General features: G+C 43.3%; 1 protein-coding gene across 11 annotated transcripts in view; it reads left to right on the forward strand.

The window, feature by feature from the left end:
• The window catches only part of LOC131885561 (RNA binding protein fox-1 homolog 2-like), a 98,587-nt gene that overhangs the window by 75,495 nt on the left and 3,634 nt on the right, over positions 1-19,458 (forward strand). For 8 of the 11 annotated variants that reach the window (XM_059233679.1, XM_059233653.1, XM_059233670.1 and 5 more), the window contains 6 exons: positions 10,344-10,559; positions 12,864-13,130; positions 15,871-15,924; positions 16,002-16,094; positions 16,226-16,280; positions 18,902-19,373. In XM_059233679.1, the coding sequence (XP_059089662.1) occupies positions 10,344-10,559; positions 12,864-13,130; positions 15,871-15,924; positions 16,002-16,094; positions 16,226-16,280; positions 18,902-19,373 (1,157 nt within the window). Of the gene's footprint in view, positions 1-9,834; positions 10,066-10,343; positions 10,560-12,863; positions 13,131-15,870; positions 15,925-16,001; positions 16,095-16,225; positions 16,281-16,479; positions 16,547-17,628; positions 17,714-18,901; positions 19,374-19,458 lie in introns of those variants that run through there. The other 3 variants (XM_059233687.1, XM_059233714.1, XM_059233722.1) reach the window with 3 other exon arrangements.

The raw sequence follows: 19,458 nt of genomic DNA on the forward strand, positions 1-19,458 counted from the left end.
AAATGGCATCTTAAAGGCAACTTACTACTAGTTGGTTTTTGTTCTCAAGTTAAGGATTAAGATGTCGACCACATCTGGTGCTCACTCAATAAATGATGGAAAAACCACCAAATCCCTCTCAGAGACTCTGGAACAAGCTGAACGGGGAACGAGTTTTGGTGGCTTGGCTGGGCATGGTCTTATAACTGGGAAAGAGCCAAGAGAGCTTGCTTGCGGTTTGAAAATGGTTTTTTTTGTTGCTCCTTGTTCCGACGTAGACGTCGTTCCGTGTTCCTCCACTTGTAGATTTTTGGGGCTGAAAAGGCGAAAAGTTGCCTTGTGGGTTTTAGTGGTGGCTTAGACGACCATGAAGGTAAAACCAGCATCTTCAGCTGAACCTTGTCAGCTCCAGGTAATTTAGTTTTGAGGTCACTGGGAGAGAGTATCGAATTTCTCTAAAAGTCTCGAGTGTATTTGCGTATTCATTGAGCAATTTCTTCCCATTCTGAAAAAATGCAACTAGTACGACAACACCCAGAATTACATGCTTTTGAGTAAAAAAAAATGGACAGAAGTAAACAATGAGAAAATTAGTCGAAAAAATCCCCCAGTAAGTTCGGTTACATTTGATATATTTTCTTTGATAAGTTGAAGAGTACAAAGCCCAACGAAGTATGTGTGTTGCCAATGCTTTTTTCTCAAACCCAACCAGGCTCATGTCCAGGATATTTTCTCACAACCTTCTATTGTCGGTTGCACTTCTCATTCTCAAGTTAGAAAAATGTCCCCGAAGACTCCCAAGTTCCATTCTCAAGGGGTTATTAATGAGTTCATCCATTTTGGGATTGCTTGCGACAAGACTCCGGTCAGAATCGTGTGCTTCTCGAACTGGTCCAAGAGAGGGTACAATATGGGGAAAGTGAGTGTGGCACCTTTCAGATATGCACATACTCCCATTGCCATTGGGAACACAAATACACATCCCAGAAAGTGATGGGAACCATTCGTTTGGTACATACCTACTCAGTTGGTATACTGTGTGTACTACTTTTGGCATCCGTGGAAAGTTCTGTAGGTTCTCTGATCTTCCATGCTCTGCTGTCAGGCAATTCCCACCTGAGAGACTCAAGGTTCCTAGGATATTGGAGGGAGATATATACGTAAATATATCTAGATGTGTGTGTGTTATGGCTAGTTCGAATACGTCAAAGCCAATTTGGTCATTAGGCGTGTGAGCGAATATGAGCGTGGCATTGCAGGGGTCGTCGAAGATGCGTCTTCCTAGATGGAAAATGACACATCCCTTGTCAAATGCTTGTATGTGATGGCATCTTATGTCTGAGCTCCCCGACCAATCAACGAAAGTGAGATAACCAACTCATCTCTCAGAAGTTGGGCAGGTTTAATTTAAGTATCATCAAGACCTCGCCAACAACCTAATAGAGAAGCTACCGTAGAATGTGGTATGTTTGTATGCGTAGCTAGCTAGAAAAAAACTAAAGCAAAAACTTAACTTGGAATGGTTTTGACGAGCTAGTCGAGCTGGTTCAATAGCTCTCATGTCAAAATTGATCATTATGGGATTTCTCAGAAAGTTTTTCGCCCGGACGAATGGTCCCCTTTGTCTCTGAAACAGTGATCGAAAATAGAAAACATTTCGAGATTGGGCCCCATTCTAGGAAATGAGTTCGTGCAAATGTGCTTCCAAAGATCCAAAGCAGGCATGAGAAGAGCCCTCAAGGAGGACAAAATTGCGGAAGTTCGATCCCCCCTCCCTTCCCCCAAAAGCAATGAGTCCACCAAACGTAAAAGGGCTGGGAAGTTTTTTCGCTCTACACAAGGAGGAAAGCGCGGTTCCATGAACAAAATTGAACAACTGAAGGTTATGATCAAACTTTCTTCCCCTCTTTCCAATAATGGAACACGTCTATTTGGGACTGCATCGGCAATCGCTCGTTGCTTCGTCGTCGACGAAAGTATGAGTGGTGCAACTGCTAGCTTCCACTTGCCCATGCTCTCGGTCACACTCTCGCACACACTAGTTTGCCTTGGAACGTGTGGCTCATCGCCGATCGAAAAAGCCTAACCAGTCGGTGCCCTCCAATGAGTGAGTTGGTAGCCTCGGGCAAGAAACTTTTCCACAAATGAAGATTGAACAGCAATTGGGCATCTCAAGTTTTTCCTTGCAGCTGTTCGTTCCATCCGAAGTAGGAAGGCTGGGTTTTGATATTGGCCCCTCTTAGCGATTGGGCAAATTGGTGTTCTGAAGGTTCTAGGGTTAGGAAAACATTTGGACCAAAGTAGACCTGTGTTATTTAAGCTTTGACAGACAAGTTTTTTCTTACATTGCTATGACCAAATACGACCGTAACGACCCATGGAAGGCAATTTTCGCTTGAGGCAGAATACCAAGGGTTTGACAGCAAGTTCACGAACTAGCCCCTTGGATCCAAAGAGATTGTTCCTGGTCCCAAAGGTCAACAGGGATTGTTTTTCCAAGATATTAGACCCATGTCAGCATTTGCTCCTCGGCTACCCTTTTATAGAAAATGCCTTGGACCTGATGATCCTAGACCCTCCCCGAAGCATCATTTGTTCCACTCAGGAGAGGTTCGCCACGTTTCACGAGGCTAGCAACCCACTTTCGCCCAACGCTTGATCTTTTTCTCTGATTGCGGCGACTCTTGCTTTGATCTGAAATTGGTCCAAGTAGCAGGCAAGACTTTGTGATTACCTACAAAGGCTGTAGTATGCCCACTACAATCAGCATTTCTGTGGAAAAGAAGGAGGAAAAGTTTGCCTCCTTGGCTCATTTTCTTCCACTATCCCACCCATCGTCATTTCTAGATGTCTTTCAATTTGTTCCACCATTCTCTCACTCCGGCTGAATCAGAACCCGAGGCTTTAGCATTTTCATGCAACGCAAGGGGGATCGTTTAATCCTAAATGTCTACAAACTCTGTTTATTGAGTGAAGAAAGCATTTACTCTTCCACTCAATAGGAATGGTTGAGGGGCCGAAAGTGGACCCTTTTCCAGGAGTCATTCTTTCCCGAGCAGTTGTCTACAGGGTCTCTCTCATTCTTTCTTTCTCGCTCGCACACATCTTTGGCGACTCAGTCTAAATGAAGAAGCTCTTCATTTAGCCCCTCCTTGGATTGCCAGAGTTGCCTAAGGCAACCTTATACAAAAGAATACGTAGAACCAAATACTTTTTCTTCTTGAGTCGCCGGAGATGAAAATATTAGTAGTAATCTAATTGCAAAAATGGTCCCCAGGCAAGGGAAGGGAAATGGGCGGGAAAGACGTGTCTTCATTCTCGCTACATGTAGTCTCACCCTAAAACCGACATACTCGTACACACGTTACTTGCAAACATGACGAATTTCTTATGGATGTGATGTACACATGTACAAATCGAACAAACCCATGGCGCGCACCATGGTTTTGTTTAGTGGTTCTAGAAAAATGACTGTTTCAAAGAAAATAGAAGATATGTTGTTGCTTCATTTGCAAAAGACTTCCCAGGAGTAAGTATGTCTTTTCGTGGACTACTATGGGCAATCATAAAAAGAGGACTCTGAGATAATGGGGGAATGTTACGCTTGACAATCCCTACTTCTATGAGAAAGGACCCAAGGAATATCCAAACAACCGAATAAGACCCTAGAGGTCATAGCACATGTCTTGCTTACCAAATTGCTGGACTTCTCAATGATCTCTGAGTTATATGCCGTTCTTGTATCTTTCACTCTTCATAGAGAGGTAGAGGTATCAATGAAAAATGAATTAATAGGTCCCTAACGTGACGAATTGGAAGGGTTTAAAAAAAGTAGCTCCAACTTTCAAACGCCGGTTTGACCGACAAAGGTCTTTTTAGCCTGATATGAACCAAGTAAGTGAACGAGAGTGTTGGGTATAGAATGCAGCCGTTGTCGTGAAAGGTTGGCAGCAAGATTAGACGTGACAAGAATTGGTTAATGTCGCTCGTTGATGGTGGTGTTAGTTACTGTTGACCTGCTCGGCGCTCGTTTTCTCTCCTCCATCTGTTCTGTCCATGTTTCGGTGAGAATGGTGGTGGCAATGTTGTTGTTATGGCTGTGTGCCGCAAAACTTCTTTGGAACACGAGAACGATCAGTTTTGGTCACCCATTCCTTCCTTCCTTTTTCGTTCGAGCACTCAGACAAGACATTGTACTTAATTTTAGCCATTTTGGAGCAACATTATGTTCCACGAAAGAGATAGGAATCTGGCTCTAATTTTCATCCTTATACGGTATATTTACTTCCTAGCCCTATGACGAAAAATACCGCAGAGCAGTGAAATTTATGGTAGTTGCTTGAGAAAAGCCTCGTTTCACATGGCACCCTTTTCTAGTGGCTTGGTAGGCAGTTGTCTGCATGTAATTTCCTTATTGGATCGTCTGAATTTCGTGCTAGTGCTCCATATGTTTCCCTCAAATCCCATTTATCTTGGACGTGTGCAAGCAAGAGATTAAATAAAGGCAACAACTATTCTCCCAAAGAGAAGGCGGAAGAACGTCTCCTCCAGCTCTCCGCTTTCTCTGCTCTATGCCTAGATACATACTACTCTTTAACTGTCCGTGGTGTTGTACCTCTGACAGCCGTCTTCGCCAATCGCTTGACGTTGCAATATATACGTACGTGAGGAATTCTAAATTTCTACATAGTTTCCCGCGCCTTAGAGGTCTCAATACCTAGATGGAAAGTGTTCAATAGACGACAAAAGCCGAGTTTAGATTGGCCCAAGAAGTCGCTCTGTTTGATAGTGTCAGATAATTATAATAGAAATAAGAATAGATGTTCACTGCTTTCTGTTGATCAAATTGTAAGATGCCAGTCAGATATGGCGATGTGCGCTTCTTTCATTTAAGAATTCTGTCCATTTATAGGGAACTTTAGCTCCTCTAGCTCCCGTGGGTGGTGAATGTAGAGCAAACGCGTGTGATGTGAGCAGCATTTCCGAATTGCCTTTCTGTGGAAGAGATCGACACGTTATTGCCACTGAGCATTGGATTCCTAGTCTCATAACTTGTTGTAGACCATAAGCGAATGTCCATTTTAGGGTTAACTCTGGTGCTCCTTGGAATTTCCCCAACCTGCTTCTACCTGATTGGATAACGGAGAGCAAGGAAATTTATTGGCCTTTTCCAATACAGGTCATGGAGTAAAAAGGGCCCGTCTGATATCCGTTCATGGGATTGACCATTCACAAGATAACCACTAAATATGCAACTATCTTAAGTTACGTTGCATACTTTAAGATGAACTCGCACGAACAGTCTCCAATTATTCATGCTCTTGGTATCCGAAAACTTAATATGGCTTTATGCAGACCTTACTAGAATGTGCCTGCCTTTGAAAATACGTAAGCAGGACGCTGAGGCTTTCGATCATGAATGTAATTCGTTTAACGATAATAATTAGAAAACTTCTTTTTGCGTTTGCAAATGCCCCCTCGTCTGTTTGAAATTGAAATTTTCTTCCTATTTCTTTCTTGTTGAACTATTTTTGTTACTAATGCTCGTCAAGCGAGGGGATCCAACTCTAAAATGTGTGGTGTGTGTGTTTGACGTACGGCCAAGGCGGATGCTGAAGGTTCTAGGGTTAGGAAAACATTTGGACCAAAGTAGACCTGTGTTATTTAAGCTTTGACAGACAAGTTTTTTCTTACATTGCTATGACCAANGGGGGGGGGACTAGACCCAAGTTAGATCTTATTCCATTGCCATTATCTCTTGACTCAAGCAATTTGTTTATCTCGTATGGAAATAGGAATTCTAAAACCAATGGAAAAGTCGTGAATAGCGAGACCTTCTTGACATTCAACGATCCCGTGGATAGGTGTGAATACTAAATAAAAGATGTTCGCACTTGATGTCAAGATCTATTGTTTTGTCATTCTTCAAGGCGATTCAGTGGATCCTTTGATCCACTTCGACTGAGAAGTTATGCAAATATATGCAAATCGAATTTTCGCAGGCGTTCATGCTCGAATTCTTGATACACACCACATACGTATCACATGGGCGGTGTCTGTTCAGCCCACGTTGAGGCTGTACAGTATCAGAAATTGTGGATGCTAGGTAGGCACTGTTTCAAGATCTAAGGGTTCATCTTAGTTTGCTTGAATCTTTTCTGACGTTTTTCAGAGATATTCCTTTTGGTGTTTGAAAGCGCTAGTGGTTTTCTCAATCTTATAAACGAATTGTATGCCACTTTAAGTAGTAATACCATTGTGCCAAATTTAAATACATTAAGATAATGCACTTCGATTGGAGCCCACAAGAGAGAACAGATTCGCATGGCGAGTCTCCTCCAAGTACCTACATTTTTCATTTCATGCTCCAAGTGTTCCTTAAAATGGATTTATTTGAGGCCCAGTCGAGGCAGAAATGCATTGCTCTCCATCTCTCTTTAACATACCACTTCTGTCGACTTTGGCTATTCTAGGACTGACTAGAACCGTACCAAAAAAGAGAGAGAAGCTGAGATGTTTTTGTTGGGTTTTAACAAAGGCTTGTCAGATTTTTGACGTTCTTGAATTGTTCCAACTTCAGGGACAGTTTGGACTAAGTTGGCCGAAGGGAAACTGGCCAAGCCCTCAAGCCAGTGAACAACCAAGAAATCCCAAGAATATCAATCAAATCTCCGTGACCTCGTTTTATGCATCTCCAGAAGTCTGGAATTGAACCTTTGCCATCTTCCTCATCAACTTCTTTCCAGTTTTCATTGTGCGGTAGAACTGTTCGTCCAACAACAATTGAACTCTATCAAATGATGACTAGGCAGTAGTTCACTATCCCTATCCTTGACTTGATTGGGACCCTTTCCACCCTTCTTGCTTTGGACATCTCAAGTGGCTGTTCTCGTCTTGCAACTAGAGTATGCTCACAATACGATGTACACAAAAGCCACACCTTTCGACCAAAAAAAAGTCTGTGAAGTGGAAAAAGGAAAATTGCCACTGAGAAATAGGTTGACAGTGATGAATTTTCATCCCTTCGCAAGTATAGGTAGAATCGAACCACTCCTTCTCCATCGACTACTCCGATACCTTACTCGTGTAACCAGAGCGAAATCGCATTGGCCGGCCTGGAATAACTCCTTGGGTTCAACATCCCTGTCGACAGTTATAAGCTCACTTGGAAAAGTGGCACCTTTACGAGATTCCTTCTATATTTCTAAGGCCAATGTTTCATTCATCTCTCTACTTCTGAGAAAAATCGACACTTCCAGGCAGCTGAGGTGTGTATCTAATATTCAAAGGATATTGTCTCTAGTGTCTCCCTTATTGTAAGAGATGGTACTTCGTCGAAGAGATCGAAGTGAGGGAAGTCCAACTGAGTCCCTCTATCAATTTGTGGGATTGCTTTTGCCTATTAAAATATGCTGCAGTGCGGAAAACTCCTGATCATCCTGCTTGTAGTAGTATGGGTCCTTCAATCTGCAGCACTGTCAACGCATGTTCTTCCGATGAATCCAGCTTTCTAAATTTCCCCTCAATGTCCTCGAAGATGGACCAAGGATTTTTCAATTTCCTAACAGACGTGCAAAGTGTTTGAAAATCGCATTTCTGCCTTAGGCGCATAAACTTTGTGAGCAGGGCTTGCTTTCATTTCAACTGTAGAAAGGGCATAAAGTGCATCAAATGAAAGCTCGTCTTCTAGATAAGTAATGCCTCTCTTTCTTTTTTTTCCTACGCTCGAGCGTTTTTCGTGGGCATCTTATCAACAACCAAGACAAATATGCTTCGACATTTTGTGCCAGGCTCTAATGGAGCAAGTGCCGCTTTGCATTTGCAAAATGGCCTCCTTTTTTAGTGATGAGGACAAATAAAGGATCATTCAATTTGCGCAGTTGCCGATGTAGTCTGTCCCCAAAATCCCGGGAAAAAAAACATTACGATTTGTGGTGCATTCAAAGTTAACATTTCAAAGTTTATGGCATGGCGAAATGAAAAGTTCAAGGAACTTTTGGTTCCTATAGAACACCCTATTTCTCGAGGTGATGGAACCCGCTGCTGATGCCAAGAATAAATCAATTTCAAGCCTTGATGTTCCTCATTGAGTGGGGCGTCCGTCGCCCGTTTGTAGCACGTATGTTCCGATTCAACAACGCTGATAAAACGTCCGAGAGGTTTCGTCCGCGCAAGCCTAGTGAATTCATCGAATTGTCAAAATGCATTTCTTGTTGGTCCTAAACCTCACCCATCAGGACGTTTAAGAGGCAACGTCGTCGTCAACATCATCATCCCCTCTCGTTCCTTGTTTGGGCGCTTAAATGTATGCACTTGGGGCCACGATCCCATTGCGAGCGACCACGTCCTTCTCCGCTGACTTGGATGTGAAGTATACTTTGGCCTTTATCGACACATCTGGGAGAACCAATCTGAAAGGGGAAAACACCCAGATCCTTCTGGTCGCTCGCTCGCTCCCCGGATCTTATTAGTGTCAAATATCGTTTGTTTCCTCATTGATTTTATTTCACCATCAAGCAGAACAGACAGTAATCCCCAGAAACCGATCGGAACGTGCTCAAAGCGAGATCAACTGTCCGAGATACGAGTTCAATCATATTCATTGTTATCCAAAGCGGACTGTTTTCCCACCCAAGGGGCACGGGTGCGTATTTTGGGTTGCCTTGATTGAGAGGTGTGGTTTGGTGGCAAGTCCCTAAAGAGCCTCATTCGCCCTCCAAGGTCCCGTCAATCCAACGCAATTCCTATCAACTCGACTTTTTTCTGTTGGGCCACCAAATAAAGAGTAGAAAAGGGAAAAGAAAGAGCGGCTCTATAGGGGAAAAATCTTCCGATTTTCGCTTCGTCTTTGGGGAATTTGGCTGGCCACCATTCCCTCCTGCTCCTGCGCTTTGGCTTGATTGTTCCCAACAGCCAAAACTGAATTGTGGTGGTCAATAGAAAATCTTGGGAGGCACAATAGAGGCAAAATTATTTACCTCCTCTCACCCTCCCCTTGAAATCTTCGTTCTTGAACCAATGGCACCTTTGTTGCCCTCCTTCTATACACACACGTCTTCAATTGAGATTGGAAAAAAGTTTTGAAATCGATAGTGACAGTACCAATAGCCTGTAAGCCTCAGGTCACACCGATTGAACATGCGATCTTCCAAATCATTTGTCTCTGTCAAATGCCATGTTGTCATTCGTTTTGAGTAATGATTTGCCCAAGTTTCCACTTTCCGCATTGGTTACCCACAATACTTTTGTGTCTCTATTAATGAATATCATGTTGATGTTCAGCCCAACATTCATTTGGGTGACAAATGGAGAGAAATGTAATGAAAATCTACCGTCTTGTTTCGTTCATTATTGGCCAATACATTGTAAAGCTGTTCAAAAATGATCCTATCGGAGTTGCCTTTATTCCACGCCCTTCCTGTCATCTACATGCTATGCCATTGTCATCTGCACGCCCACTATTTCGCATACATTTTAATCATTCTGTTAGAGGTTGTTGGGCTGGATTGGCCAGGCCAGGCTGTTTGATCCGATGATCTGCTTCAACCAGCATGCGTCAGTTCAGAAGTTGGGCTGAAAACGTCAATATGGTTGCTTCTCTTTCCCTTGTTATGGAGCGCGCCCATGTTTTCTCGCCGGACTGGCACGATTACTATGTATCGTTATGGTCCTGCCTATCCGCTTGGATATATGGTATACATATGGAGATGTTTGGTTTTCACATGTTGTCGGCCTGGTCTGCCGTCTGCAGCAGTTCAAGAGGGCAGGCAAAAATTGATAAGGCCCTGGTTAGTGAGGTAGGCTGTGCAGTTGTTGATGGTCTGACATGAATGTGGCGTTTCATTACGTTAGGCATTCTTTGCCTAAGGCCACTGACCAATGAAACTCAATTGAACAACTCTGCAAACGAGTTGTGCAAACCAGATTTGTGTGCTTCAGTGTTTTATTGAGTGCTGGAATTGTGTTCAATTGTCAAAGTCTGAAGTAAAAGGTCGAATACTGGCAGCCCCAGTGATCATCATGAGGTAGTGATAGTGAAACAAAACACAAAATTGCAATTTCACGGGTACAATGACCAAAAAGAATGTAAGTCTGCTGTTCCTGATATTGGTTGATATCTTATTTGGGAGGGCATGTGGAGTTTTTAAGTTCATTCTATCCTTTTGGGCAATGTTTCCTATCAGACACTACGTGTGCGTATACACACGCTAGTGCCTTTCTTAATGGGTTCAGCGGAACAATGGATGAATTATTTCATGGCACACCAACAAAAAAAATGAACCATGTGACAAACCATCAATCGAACATGGCTAATCATTGGCATGGAAAACCTGAACTAAACTCGTCTTTTTTTTATCTTTCAGCACATGGTTCAAACCGGTATGAGTTACACCACGTTTGCTGCTCAGCCGGGGAGTCAGCAAAACGGTGCAGATCCGCCCCTCAAACCCGCAGACATGAAACCCGTTGATGTGTCAAATCAAGGGGGAGGGGTTCCGCCCCAGCAACCGGGTCAAAATGGTATGCAAGCGATCCAACCTGTGTCAAATGGTGACCATTCGCAAACACAAAATCAAACGGTAAGGGACTTACTTGAACAACGATTGTACGATCCATCGAAGAACTCTTTTCGACAGTTATAATAGACAACATATATGTAGGAAAAAAGGTTTCACCACGGAAACAGGAGTAAAGATTGAAGATCTCTGACTCTTTGCGCACACACACATAGATTTATTGATGACAATGGATCCTCAATCCCCCAAAGCTCTTGGCAAAGGCTGAACATGGTAAAGCATCGACTTGGCTCATAAGATAGTCTGCATGTCCAATTATGCAGAAGGAAATTGCTCTTTAATATTGATAAATTTGTTTTTGGTCAACTCGTTCCCTTAACGATGGCGATTCCTCTTCTAACTTTTGTATGAATGAAGATTAATGGGTTCAATGTGACATTCAGCCCTGTTTTTCTTCTTCTTCTTGGGGTGATCCCAAATTTGAAAGAGCCCCCGGATCAGTGCCTAAGGTAGAGAAAACCATGGCCAACACAAGTCCCTTGGTTCAATTACATGATCCTTTTCGGCTTTGACAAAGTATAGGCAAGAAGGGCAAAGGCGGTTAGTGGAAGGCGAGAATCTGGGATGAAGTTTTTTTGTTTGCCCAATTTAGATCTGAGATTTTGAGGTTACAATTTAGGCTAAGTGACTCGCACACCGTGACCAAAATACGAAGAGCGGATTAAGCCCAGTTCCACCTTCGCACGCCCCTTTTTGGTTTCATGATCCAAACGGGTTCTACAATGGAGTGAGAAAGAGAAAGAGAGACGCAGGAAAAGCGACAAAAAGTAGTTTACACTTTAGAAGTTTCAACTTAATCCCTGGCACGAAGTTGGGGTGAGGACAAATGGCCCTAACACTTGGAAGGATTGTGGGAACAGAAACTTGTCAAGGGCGACGAATAATGAACCTTAGGAATGAAGATTCATACTTTAGCGAGACTAACGTACCATTAATGTTCTGAAAAGAAGCACTAAAAGTTGCACGGAAGTGAAATCTTAAATCATGTTTAAACCTAGTGATCCATGGGGAATGACGGATGAACGCCATCACAGGGCCAGGAAAGTTTCCTACCAACTTTTTAGGAGGATTTTACTTTTTATCCTGGATCTTAGGGAAATGGCTTGTCAGGCACCAAGTTGTTGCGTTTTTGTGAACCCAGTTGGATGACCGCACGCCTTTCATGGGATCTTAAAATCTATCGTTCCGGGATTATGGTGTGTGGGTTGAAAGTTTTCCTTGATCTTTATTGTTGGGAGCAAAGTTTCCTTGATGCTTGTAGGCACTTAGCTGTTGTGTACCATGGTTCAGATCTTGGCTCGCTTTGAATGCAGAGCTTTCATGAATAATGCTAGGTGCATGCAACGAATGGCGAAAGCATTATCTTAAAGTACTTCCCTGCTGTTGCGATTTTCATGTTTTGCTCATTGTTCTGAATTGTGCGTGAAACGGGCTTTTTTCATCAGAGGAGGGGGCTATGTTTGGACAGCTTGTGATTTTTTTCAATCTTGAAAAAAAACCGTTTCAAGAGATCAATTACTACAATGAAAGACGGAAATGGTCCAAAGTAGGTTGTAAATACATTTTCCTCCTTCGTGTTGAGGATATTGTGGCCCACATTGAGATAAGTTGCTCAATCATTCGGATATCCACTAATCCATCTGCGATGCTCAGACCATTGAATGGATGGATGGATGGCTTTTCTGTCCAAGTATTTTCACCCTGGATCCACATGCTAACGCTCTTTGATCGGCAATGTCCAAATGGCTATTGGCTCTTGGCTCGCTCCAGTGATGCTGGGTTCTCATAGGTAGATAAGACCAAAATATTTGTTCCAAATACGACTAAAAAAACGGACGATCAAAAATGTATTGGAAGAATAACCAAAGCGTCGATCTGTTTATGGATTTCTGTTAGTCTTTGACATCCTGCTTGAACTTGCTCGAAGTGCATCCATGGACTTTGAGGAGAAATTGTCAGTCCCTTTATTTTCCTCGGTGAGGTGGAACATCAAACGAGCGAGAGAGCTCTTAGCTTCTACGTACATCTATTGGGCTTTGCCAATGACCTACTAGGCGCTTCTCTTGATCTGACAATGTATTGGATCGGGGTTTTAACTTTCCTACTAAAACTTGCAAGAAAAAAAATCGTTTTCTTTTGGCCGCCTTTCTCCTTTGTCATATGTGTCGATATTTACAAATTTTTGCCAACGAGATCGATTGTGGTGAATACCTTGAAGCTGCAATCATTTCAGTATTATTGGGTGTTGCTCGATTACCATGTGTGTGGTCTTCGTGAAATAATGTTTGCCCTTACTGTCATTTTCAGACGGAAGACGGGTCGGATCCACAAGCCGTTGCAGTGGCACAACAACAGTCCCAACAAGTACAACAACAGCAACAGCAGCAACAACTAGCGGCAGTGGCTGCCGCCCAACAACAGCATTTAAACGATTCCAACAACTCAACGTTATCTCCCAATTCGTGCGGGGGTGGTCAGCTTGGCCAGTCGATGAAGGAAAGCACGCCCAAACGTCTCCATGTCTCTAATATCCCTTTCCGGTTCAGAGACCCTGATCTCAGGAATATGTTTGGGGTGAGTGAGAAGGAGTGGTATTTGTTTTAGAAGTAGCCTTGATATTGATATGCATCTTGGGAACAGAGAGAACTTGTGGTTGTGTGACAACCAAGAGCTTTGTTTGGTACACAACACAAATGTCGAGCTGCAGTACTCAGGGGAAAGGGCAAGAAGTAACTTAGGAATTCAAGTTGGGCAAGTTTTTTGTTCCATCCCAGGTTCCAAAATACTGGGAGTTGGCCGAAATGGATCTTTATCTCTATCTCATTGGGATCAAACACGCACTCACTACTTTCTCACTGTTTTCGTTTGTAGCTCTCTTGATTTTCTTATTTGTGTCACCACTGCTTTTAAACTGCTTGCCCAGCACTTCAGGGTCACTCAGGATGCTCTTCAACTCCTTTGAAGTCAAATTGATCTAAAGAGAGATGAACAAAGGCGACCCTGCTCTAGTCCACATGGATGAAGTTACAAACCATCCCTAATTAAGTTTTAGAACCAGTCTATTATCATGTCGGCTGTGGTCTGCACGAAGGGTGGGCTAGAACAAGAGAATGAAATTAGTCAAGCGTAACTTTGTTCTCTCTGAAGAGGGCCTTTCCCTCTGTCAAACTGAATATCAGATAACTTTGGTGTTGCCAAATACTTTCCTGCCTTCCTGCGATGCTGTTCTTGTGCATCTGCTAGAATTTGAACATGGCTAAATGTCCTGCGTTTATTTGCTCAATTTCGATTTTCTTCTCGAGTGATGTTTCTTACACGATTACCTACCCATCTGCTAGAGCGAAGCCAGCTCATTTTATGGAATTGCGGGCATTCCTGGCCCACCTAAAAGTGCATCATATCAAATAGACGCTGGTTAAAGCAGGCCTGGGAGGCAGACTTAGTTGAGCAATTTCGACACCGACCCACTTCATCCTGGTCATCTTAAAAGCCAGATGCTCTCCTAAAACTGTGGTGGGGGACTTTAGAGCTATCTTCAGTGCGTCTTCCAGGCAATGATAAAACCCTTCATTTTATACCTTTTTGCACTCTGTTACAAGGGCGAGTCGGAGTAAGATCGTTTCGTTTCGACTGTCCATTCAATTGTAAATGGTCCTAAGAGAGCAAACAATGCATACGAATTAAACTTAAGAATCCCAAGCAAATGTGTGTGCGCTTACTCGTTTGTTATTTGACACCTTTTTCGGATCTAACAAGCCCAGTTGTGTTCTTTTCAAATGCATTAGACTTGGCAGTAGTGAACGAAGCCTTGAGAAATGACACCGAAGTTCGCTCCGGTGCAAAATCGGGCTTCTTCCTGATAGGATTGAGATTTGAAGAAGAAGATTAATTGTACGAAGTTTCGAGTAGGTCCCTACGAGCTCTTTCTTCGGTGCTCATTCTGTCTCTCTCTTAAAGTGCAACTTTTTGAATGGAGAGTGATTTTCCGATTGTTCCAAGTTTTCACATCGGTGATCGACCTTCCTCCAATTGCCCCGCAAGGCATGAACTAGTTGTGCATGGGAGGTTAAACTAGTTAACCTGAAACGATCCTCTTGTGTGCTACCTAAGAGGATTCAAGTTGGAGTCGGCAAGATTTGAAAACAGAAGGCAGTGGTGCCATTACGGTATCGAAAGCGCTTAAGATCACTCTGCCAAGCACAAGCAAGCCAAGAAGATTCGTCTGAACTTCTCCCAAGGGAATTGGCCTGAAGATAAGCACATTTTCTGCGCTGTTAGGTTGGGAAGAGCGGCTTTTTGGCTCGAGGTCGAAAGAGCGAGCTTGTTGGACCAAATCTTTGATGGGAGAACAAGTTTGCCGCCAATTCCTTGTCGAGCAAATTTAAGATCCAAGAGCGGTCGACTCGACTTTTGTGTGATGCAATCGGTCCAATCACGACCATTGTCTCTCAACCGAGCTGTCTGGCGTCAATTCAAGATCAAAATCCCATGGCCAGAATATAGCTCTCCCTCATTCTCATTCCCTATCGTCTTCTTCTTCCCCTTCCACTCTTGTCCTTAGATGTTTCCTCTTCCTTGGCATCTTACCCTTTTTCCAGGGGGGGGGACCCAAATAAGGGATTGGCTTGACAAGCATGACTTGTAATGTTCTTGCGCTGATTGTAGAGCGGCACGGAGTTCCTTCGTCCCTTCCTTCGTCCCTTCCTTCCTTGAGGATCTCTCGCTCACGCTCGTTTCTCCCATTGAACAATTGGTCCTTATCTTCTGCGATTTTTTTACTACCCGACTACGATACTGAGTAGTACAACCAGCCTTACTTGCCCCAATCCAAAGAAACCAAGCCTTTCATTTCAAATGGTAAATGGTCTTTGCAGTCAGTTCAGTCGTCTTTGAGATCTTGCCAGGATTAAGAAGCTGTATAGCTGTAAAAAAAGACTAGAAAAGAGCTGCTGGCTCTCGTTTATGTTATTACTTTGCACTAGTTCCCTTCATCATTCTTCCTACTCCATCAATTTCCTGGAGGAACGAAGTAAGAGTGAAGAGGAGGAGGACGAGGAAGCCGAAAACGACGACGAGAAAATTGAACTCAAGCTGGTTTGTTGCCATCCATCAAGCCTCGTCTTAAAATTAACTACCAAGGGGCTTTGAGCGAGCTTCATAAAACATTGTGTGTTTCATTTGGGTTTGAGCCTGTTCCCAATGATTCAGATTTTGGCTTTTGTTTCTAAGTTCCTCCATTCCCCCCCCCCTTTTTTTTCACAAGCAACACACGAATGAACAAACTCTGACGCTCTTCTTTCTCTCTCATTTCCAGAAATTTGGAACCATCCTTGATGTTGAGATCATCTTCAATGAGCGGGGATCCAAGGTAAGCTCAATTTCAAGTTGGACCCGATCCAATTCTACAAGTGCCTACCATTACCTCGACCTTAATTTTTGTTCCAGGGATTTGGTTTCGTCACATTTGCCAACAGTTCGGACGCAGACAGAGCCAGAGAACAACTTCACTCCACAGTTGTAGAAGGAAGGAAAATTGAGGTATGCCATCATTGGTACAATTTTCATTTCTGTTTCTTATCATCATCATCGTCATCATCGCCTAATTTATTACTGCGCTTACTCCTTCTTTCGATTAATGATAATTGTGGACATTTCTTATTCCTTTATAGGTCAACAACGCAACGGCCCGAGTTCAAACAAAGAAACCCTCTAGTATACCTAATGGTGAGTTCGCCGGATTGCATGCATGTTAGACTATTAGTTAGCTAGCTGGCGAGCTAGATCTGCGCTCAATTCATTTCTTCACAGGATACACTTTGTCATCGATTTTCTATAACATTGAGTTGCTTGACCAAGTAGCCGGGTCTCTTAACTCATTGTCAGTGAATATGGATGCTGATGTTGTCTGTCATTTCCCACGCAGGTCTTCCCATTGTACCCATGTTGTGTAAAAACGAAGCCAGGGTGCTTGATTCTCAACAACAGCAAGTGTAAGTGGCCAATCTGTTGTCTCCTCCCAGACCATCAGAGGTCTTCTTTGGAAGTGCTGCTTAGCGCTTCCAAGTTAGACCAAAGATCATAGCGGGAGCACAATAGGCCATGGAACTGTATTTGAAGCTGAAGCAGGTCGTCAGTCCTGATATCATCCAATTTCCAAATTTCAACTCGAATTCGAGGAGATTTCCCAGGCCTCTCATTCCGATTTAAATAATAGCCACCTTCGAGTAGTAACTTTTGCAAACATGACAACACGACTTGTCATCAAGTTCAGCTGAATGAGGGAAGGTAGACTCCTGACCAGTTTTGGACGGATAGAAAGATCCATTTGGATCTGTTTCCGGATGAAGTTGGCTAGTTGCCCTGCCTTAGCTGCCTTGTCATTGGTCAATAAGGAGCTTGGACTCAATTAGGAAGTTCTCATGTTCCTTGCATCTTCTCCTGCCACTACTTATTCGGTCCCATCCTTTAAGGAATGCATCTCTCTCCCAGTTCTTGCTGGATTCTTGATTTTGGTATCGTGTTTTCGTACAACAAAAACCAACCAACCAACCAACCCACCCACCCACAGCAATTGCAAGCTTGTTAAACGTGGTTCCATTGCCTGCTGGGAAACATTCACGTCCCAACGTGTCCCAAAGTTGTTACGGGGCTAACTTCTTGGTCTGATCTCTCAACATATATTTTTCTCATCCGAGTATGTTTTGCTGTCAATGAAATGTCGACTCTTTCAGTGAAATTTTCGTCATATGCCTTGCTGACACACGCTTTTTCTAAATCACAGTCAAAACATGGTTGGGACTGACTCCCAAGTATACTTAAGATATTTAAACTCGATTAACCATAATGCAAAGTTGCATCTTGATTGACTAAAAAGGGATTCGTCGTCGCTTTGGTTGAGGTAATCCAGATATCCAGATGTCACATTTGATCGTACCTCATATAATGAATGGGCTGGAAAGAAAGTGTCGAGTTTTTGCACCAGTTCTTATGAACTTTAACGCTCTCTTGAGCGTGAACAAGGATTTTCCTTTTGTTGTTCCTTTGTGTTTGATTTCATACCAATTTATTTCAGTTCTTTCTCCAACTCAGAGCAATCGCTCTGATTTTATCTCTGGATCACTGAAGATACTTGCCAGGAAACAGCAACAACTACTTCGGTACTTAACCCCATTACCTTTGTTAACGTTCCTCCATTTTTTGTTCTCCGTTCCAAATTCGTATGAATATCTCATTTTGCTCAGTTGTTCCAAGAAAATGTTGGCAACATTGTTGCGGATAGATACTGAAACCTTTTCTTTTTTCACCCTGCAAACAGGCTCTTCGCATGACTTCCTTAGTTGTCTCTGGAATTATGTGTTTTATTTAGTTTGGTCTTTACCCTTCCGACTGACATTTTCATCATGTGTTGTGTATAATATTAATACCAAACCTACTCTAGCACAAGAATAGCGGTTGAGAGTCGAAATCAGTGTTTTTTCTTATTTCGCACTTGTATTGCTGAAGGATAAGACTTACGTTGGGCATAAGGTTTGATTGTTCCTTTCTTGGGGAAACTACTGGAGTTGTTGACTTGACCCCTTGTTGGTGTCTACGTACTTTCGGTTGACGGGATTGCATGAGCCTCAATTTTCAGTGTGGATCCACCCCTAAGATCTTGCACATTCTCTCTCGAATAGCCTTGTTCGGCCAAAATGAAAGTCAATCACCTCAACGTAGACGCAAAGTGAACCGGCAAAAGATTGAAAATTGATCATGTTCACTTACAACAACCAGTGTTCATCCTTTGCCAACTTACACGTTTTCCGTTTGAAGTTATCCCAATTTGGGCTCTACAACTACATAACCACACGTTGTCATACAGTCTGTCTGAATGAGTATGTTTTGCCTACAAATCGTATGACTTGTCCTCTGTGTAATGGTGTACATCCCATACAAATGGTAAAATGTTGTAACACTCAGCTGACTTATCAAGTGTCAAGAAAGTTTGCCATAACCAAAGCACGGAGGTTGAAAACAAACCGTAATTGCCAGTTCTTTGCCTCTCCAACCCGAGAACGTAAAGTCAGTTAGGCATTGCAACATTTATTTATCAAGTGTTCTGAGATTGTCTCAAATTGTCGCGAGTCCTTTGCTACTAACTATACAGTGTTTTAACCTCTCGTCAATAGCGATTGAGGTGGATGGTGAAGATCATTACTGATGCTAGAATGTTGATGAAGCTGCATCAAACATTTGGTCGAAATGCGGCACCTTTCTCTTGCGCTCTCTCCTTCCTCTAGATCTTTGCTGACAACTTTGAGCCTGTTTGATCGAATGAGTGTCTGTTTCTTTCTTTGCATGTTAAGCTTCTTCTTTGCGTGGAGTGGCTATTCAAAGAGGTCATGCCGCTGCCGTTCAAGCAGCCGCTGTAGCTGCAATGGCTGCACGTCGCTCAAACTACCCCTTAGCTGCTGCAGCTGCACTGGCCGCTTCACACCAAAGGGTTATGATGGCGAATGCGGCCCAGCAACAAGCTCACGCTCAAGCTGCATTGATAGGACAGTCACCGGGTCAGCCCAGTGTCAGCCTGGCCGGAGCTCCTACGCCGGGTAACGCGCTACTAGCTAACCCGGTCGTAGGCAGACAGCATGTAACCTCCCCACTAACCTCTTCTTCTGTGGCGACTTCGACTGCCATCACATATGCGGCTGCAGCTGGTGTCCATCACCATCACAACAGCAGCAACAACAACAACTCACTGCATGCGGCATTGGCAGCCTCTGCTGCGGCTGCTGGTTCCTCCCAACAACAACAACAGCAGCAGCAGTCCTCACCAGCGTAAGTGCTTCTTCTCGTTGGACAAGAAAAAAAGCCGCCTCAATACAAAAAGCACAAACAAGCACACAACTTCACCCGCCTTGCT

Source organism: Tigriopus californicus, chromosome 1 (assembly GCF_007210705.1).
Source record: "Tigriopus californicus strain San Diego chromosome 1, Tcal_SD_v2.1, whole genome shotgun sequence".
Classification (NCBI taxonomy): domain Eukaryota; kingdom Metazoa; phylum Arthropoda; class Copepoda; order Harpacticoida; family Harpacticidae; genus Tigriopus; species Tigriopus californicus.